This window comes from Myotis brandtii, unplaced genomic scaffold (genome assembly GCF_000412655.1).
Source record: "Myotis brandtii unplaced genomic scaffold, ASM41265v1 scaffold50, whole genome shotgun sequence".
Classification (NCBI taxonomy): domain Eukaryota; kingdom Metazoa; phylum Chordata; class Mammalia; order Chiroptera; family Vespertilionidae; genus Myotis; species Myotis brandtii.
Genome location: NW_005369061.1, coordinates 1,666,761 through 1,672,760, shown reverse-complemented (window position 1 = coordinate 1,672,760; position 6,000 = coordinate 1,666,761). Strand labels below are relative to the sequence as shown.

General features: G+C 56.4%; 1 protein-coding gene across 6 annotated transcripts in view; it reads left to right on the top strand.

Moving 5' to 3' along the window:
* Positions 1-349: 349 nt before the first annotated feature.
* FOXN1 (forkhead box N1) overlaps positions 350-6,000 on the top strand; it is a 28,761-nt gene continuing 23,110 nt past the window's right edge. For 2 of the 6 annotated variants that reach the window (XM_014548286.1, XM_014548281.1), the window contains exons 1-2: positions 350-590; positions 727-749. In XM_014548286.1, coding sequence (XP_014403772.1) covers positions 487-590; positions 727-749 — 127 coding nt within the window. In that variant the 5' untranslated portion in view covers positions 350-486. Of the gene's footprint in view, positions 591-726; positions 750-1,420; positions 1,435-6,000 lie in introns of those variants that run through there. The other 4 variants (XM_014548285.1, XM_014548282.1, XM_005876901.2 and 1 more) reach the window with 4 other exon arrangements.

Below are 6,000 nucleotides of genomic sequence, written 5' to 3'. Positions count from 1 at the left end.
GTGCTTGGCCCTTGAGAAGCCACAATTACCACTCGTCCACACCGGGCCTCAGAGACCCCGGGGCCACCACCCAGAGCTGCGCCCCAGAACCTTCTCACCGGCTCCATGAACATACATGTGGTGGCCCGGCTCTCCTGACACATGTGTGCATGTCCCGACAGGCCAGTGCCCCACCTACGGGGGCTGACATCCCCGTTCTTGAGTGCAGGTGGGGGCCACGGGACAACCCCCTCCTTCGCAGGCCACGGGCTGTGCCTGCTGGCAGAGACAGGGGGCCTGGGCTGGCTCAGGAGGAGGGAGGGGTTGGGGGGGCCAGGGCGCGGCTGGGGCGGGCACAAGAGCCCGTACCTGTCAAACAAGAGCCAAGGAGCAAACTAGCTTCTTAGTCACCTTGCTCTTCTCCCCGTTTTGGCAGCAGCCCCTCGGGGCAAGGGGAAGCTGATATCATAATTATTGGCTCACCCAGCAACTGCCTCCCCTCACCTGATGTCAGCACAGACCCGGGACGGCCGAGCTGACGGACTGACAGACGGACTGAGCTCTTGGCCCCCCAGCCTCGGGGCCCCACGCCGACCTGCTTCATTGAGCAGGTAAGAGGAGACCCGGCCCAAGTCAGCCGTGGAGGCCAGCAGGGCCGGCCAGGGCATGGGGTGGGAGGGATTGCTTTTTTAATGGGGCCGGGAAGTGACTGAGAGCACAGGGGTCCTCCCCATCTTCTCACTGCAGCTCAAGGGAGACGCAGGAAGTGGGTGAGTGCCTGGAGGCCAAAGAGGACCCTCTCGGCCATGCTCCTCCCTCTTGCTCCTGTTTCAGGTTGTCTAACTTCAATCCTTCTTGCTGTAGCGGAGCTTTTCATTCTGGTCTTGGTTGGAGTTTGTGTGAGCCTCTGTGTGTTAAGAGGGTGGACTTAGCCACCCTGTGCTGGGAGAAAATGATGACTCGGAAGTGCTTGAACTGAAAAACTTGAGCTGAAAGGCAAGGAGGCATATTCCTAACTTAGTGTTTTTTTCCAAGTAGAAAGGGGAGCACTCAGCTCTGGGGGCTGCTGGTGCCAAGGTTGTGTGTTGGCCAACGGATCAGGCAACATCTCGAGCAGCCTGGGCTGGGTTCTAGATGCCTGGGGCCAGGGGGGAGGCCTGGGTTGCAGGAAGGAGCAGTGCACCTGGTGGGGAAGCAGACAGGTGGCAAACAGGTGCTGTAGCCGGTACCTGATGCTGGGCTCGAGGCAGAATCCCCCGGGGGTCTAGGAACATCTCTCCCTGGAGAACCCTGAAGCCGAGGGGCCGAGTGAGCAAACCTGGGATCTGCAGGGAGCTCTCAGACCCTTGAAACCTAGAATTGGGGGCTGGGAAGTGAATGCCGTAGGGAATTGGCTGGAGCAGCAGGAAGCCCCCTCTGGCTCCCACATCTCCTCCCCACCCGCTACCTGATCAGGTAAGGTTCTGGCATTCCCCGTGGAGTCCCCCAGGCCCTCCCTAAATGTCCAAAGAGCAAGTTAGATTACGTGTAGACTCTACCAAGTGGGCGTGTTTGCCTCTTCTCTCTGCACCTACAGGGGCGGGGGGATATGCTTGTATGTGCTTTGTGCCAGACCCAGCCGATCAGAGGAAAACGACCCGGTGGAGAGGGTCCATTCTCTTGAGAAGTCATCTCATCCATCCCCCTGCCTCTAAGCTGGTCATTTCCCACGCCAGACAGGACTGCCCCCCTCCTCGCTTTCCTAACCCCTCACAGCCATGAAGTCCTCCCTGGAGTCTGAAGTCCCAGGGCTACAGGGTCCAGCTCTGCCAGGCCTCACAGCCTTCTCTGTTCCCCACTGAACAATACCAGTTCCTCTGGGCTGACTGGGGGGTGAGATGGGGAGGGTGGCCTTGCACTCCAGTCCGGTCTCCATCGTGCCTGGCTCAGGCGGTGGCAACACCTTGGTCATTCCCTGACCCCCAGGATGCAGGCAGTAGCAGGGCGTCCCCACTAGCCTGGCTCCTCTCTGGTCGTGGGCCAGGCCGGGCTAGGGATCCTCAGAGGAGAAGGTGCCATGGGGAGAGGCACATGTCCTCCCAGCTCCCGCCCAGCCCCGCCCGTCCTGCCTCTGCCGAGCCCAGCTCCCGGCTCCAGGGCCTGCTGAGGCACGCTGCCCCCCCAGGCCCGGCGCCTCACTCACCTCCCAGGGCCAGGAACCTGTTCTCCCAGGAATGCCAGGGAGTTCTCAGAGGGTTTTATTTCCCAGGGGCTCAGGGAGCCCCAGAATCCTCTCAATTCTGCTCCTGGGAAGGAAAGGGAAAAAAAAACCTCGGGATTTTGGACCCCTTCCTGCTTCCCATCTTTGTCTCATCCACACACTGACCCCACATGGCCCCCAACCAACAGCTTTCGTCACCCATGTGAGGAGAGGGAAAGGCTCGATACAGTTCAAGACTAGGGGAAAGCCGACTGGTGACCCGTGGCTTCTGGGAAGCTGTCGTGTGTCCCCTCCCTGGTCTCAGGGAGAGCCTTCCTTTAGTTTCCATGGAGAGTCTCATCTGCCCTCGCTTCCAGTGCATTCTCCATCCTCCAAAGCCAGGAAGTCCTTCCTGCTGTCTAGCCTCCCTCCTTCCAGTTTGAGTTTTCATGGACCAGAAGAACACCCACTGCCTGCACAGGGCTCGAACACACAGCCAGAGACTGGCCATTGCCTGGGAGTTTGTGTACGAGAAGGGACAGAAAGAAGGCCCCATGCCCACAGCCCCTCTATGAGTCTCTCCATCTCCGTACTCGAATGAGGAGGGGGCTGTGGGGAGCCACTTTTGCCTGCCTCCCTTTCAGGGGACAGAGGTCCCGCAGGCAGGCCCTGCCCTCTTTCCTTCCCAATCACAGTCCTCCATCCCTCCTCCAAAGACGCATGTCAGTCTCTCCTGCTGCAGAAGCCAATCTCGGCTGGTTGAACTCCCCCGCAGGCTTCAGCAGATGTTTCAATCTTTTAAACTGACTTGGCTGGACTAAGTGACCACAGGAGGTGGTTTCCTGAGTGGAGAAGCAGCCATTGATCTGGGATGGGTGTGGCCGGGCTGGCAACATGCCCAGGAGCAGGGCAATGACACGATGACCTCCAGGAGAGTGCATCTCGGAAGCATCAATCAAAGGTCCCTGAATAATTTTGGTCTTTCCAATGGACCCTTTCCCGCCTTTTGTCCCTTCCTCCATCCCTCTGCTCACCCCCAACCTCAACCCCCACCCCATCCCTCACCCCTCCACTCTAGCCCTATCTCCTTTCACAGCCCAGCCCTATCCCCATTCCCATCTTCAACCCCAACCCAGCTCTCTTCCTATCCAACTCCTCATCCTCAATTTTACCTCCATCTTTTTTTTTTAATTTGTTAATCCTCACTGTTTTTCCCATTGATTTTAGAGAGAATGGGAGGGTGAGAGAAAGAGAGGAGAGAGAGAGAGAGAGAAACATCGATGTGAGAGAGAACCACATCAATTGGTTGCCTCCTGCATGCGACCCAACCAGGGCCAGGAACCTGCAACCCAGGTACGTGCCCTTGACCAGAATCAAACCCGAGACCCTTTGGTTCTCGGGCCAACACTTTAACTACTGAGTCACGCCAGCCAGGGCTTACCTCCATCTTCACAACCCCATTCTTCTCTTCTCTTTCCTCCTCACCTCCTCAGCCCTACCTCCATCTTCATCCCTAATACCGTATCCCCACCTCACACCATCCCCACCTCCCAGGATGGATCTTTCCATACATCAGAGATCCCCCATCAGGCCCCCCTCATCAAGTCCTGGTCTGTCCTCCGCATTCTCCCAGTGTTCAGGAAAAGCCTAGGGCCATGCTGCTAGGACAAAACGGATGCGATAGAATCATCCCTGGAGAAGCCCTCGGCTTCCTGATCCTATCTGGACCTTACAGGCTGGATGCTGGCCAAACAGTAAAATGAACTCATTCCCACCCAGACAAGTTGAGGTCTGATGTCCAGATGGATCTCTCTACACTGTAGGTGGGTGGCAGGTACTAGGGGGGGAGTGGAGAGACATGCACAGAGGGCCCCCAAAGGAGGCAGTGGCAACCTTTCCTGGGAGCATGGGAGTGTAACCAATCCAATTCGGCATGGCCAGTCCCAAGGCAGGGAGATGGGCAGAAGCTGAAGCAAGGAGGCCTGCAGGGTTGTTTAGTAATGCCTGCCATCATGAGCATCCCGGGTCTCTACCCTGCCTGTAGCTCTTGCTTAGTCAGCTCAGATTAATGGGGCCAGGGAGAGAATGAGCTGAATCGTGATCTTTTAGGGAACTTGACTAGAGAACCATCCGTGAGTCACAGAGAAAAGGGATCCCATGCTCTCACGACTACTCTGGAAGCTCCAGGGTGTGGGCACCCCTCGAGATCCCCAAGGATGCAACAGAGAGGCCCCTGGGAGGTCTGACCTAACCCTCTACCTCTTGCTCATAGGAGGGTGCATGGTCAGTCGGCTTCCAACCCCTGATCCTCCATCCTGAAACTACTGCTTCTGACAAACTACAGCTGTCCTGGGCACCAACACACACACACACACACACACACACACACACACACACACACAGAATGGGGTGTGTCTCTGGAACCGGATTGCCGGGAGACAGTTGGAGATCCCACCTACACTTGTAAATTCCACAGCCATGTCCCAGACTATACCAGCTCATCAGTCTTGGAAGGCATCGGATACGCACAAGGACACACACACACACACACACACACACACACACACTACTGTAATCAGAAAACCCAATTATCAGACTCTGTATTTAGCAGTCCCCCCACAACAGAGCCAGAGTGACCACAGAAATGTTCCCTGTCAGAGGTGTGCCCAGCCCCTTCTTGGAGGAGAGGGGAGCCCATGTGGAGTCTTACAGAGCATGTGGCTTTGGAGAGGAGGCTCGGCTTCTGTGGGCCTTCCCATGAGCATGTCCAATCTGGCAGGGCTGGGGAGGGTTTTGGAGCAAAAGTTCTTTGGGATGACAACGCCAAGAGGATCTGGGGTTGTTCGAGAGAGAAAGGAGGGGGCTGGAGCCCAGGAGCTGGGTAGGTTCAGAAAAACCCCACAACCTGCCACTTTCCATCCTTCTCCTCAGATGGGCAAGAAAATGATTAGGTGCTCAGAGCTGGCTTCACCCAGCCCAGGTGCCTGGAGGAAGGGCCAGCGGGCAGGCACCTGCATGGCAGAGAACAGTGCCTTCCGTGGTGGGGCCTCAGTTTCAAATAGAGACGGGCTTGGGTGGGAGGGACTCCCAGTGCTCTTCTCACTCCGAAGTTTGATGAGTCCAGGCAGTTAATGTAAAGCTTGCCTCGTGTGTGTGTGTGTGTGTGTGTGTGTGTGTGTGTGTGTGTGCGCGCGTGCTCTGGGTGCTGTGAGGGGCGGGGCTCTGCCGGTATGTGTTTGTCTTACACTAGATCTGTATTATTAGTAGTGGTGGCGGAATTAATATCCCTAAAAATAGATTGGTAATAATGAGCATTCCTTCTGATAATGATATGTCTAAGCGTGAGAGGCCTGTAACCGAAGAAATAGTAGAATCCTGTGCCATCTTATGCCCCCACTAAGATGGGCATGCAGCTGGATATAAGCATTCTTGACCACCCCCAAGGGGAGCACCCCGGGAAGGGCAAATGGTTGAAGGGGAAAGATCTTAGCCACCATTCCTCCCCTGAAGTGCCACGAGCCTGGGACCCCAATAAAGGAGGCAGGAGCAGCGGACAAGATGGTGTCGGTTTTTCTGCTTCTCATTCAGTCCCCAGGACAGCCAGGTGAGGTGTGTAGGGCAATGATGAGGACCCCATTTTATAAAGGAGGAAATGAGGTTCATTCCTGTGACTGGCCCACACTGATGGCAGGGCTGGGAGAGGATGCTTGTGGGATCCTTGGTGAGGACTCCTTGTGAGGGCCACCCAGGTGGAGGGGATAGGGTATGAGGAGAAACAAAGGTTCTGTCATCCCTATTGGTCTTCCAGTTCAAATGCTCAGCTGCCAATCACCACCACAGCC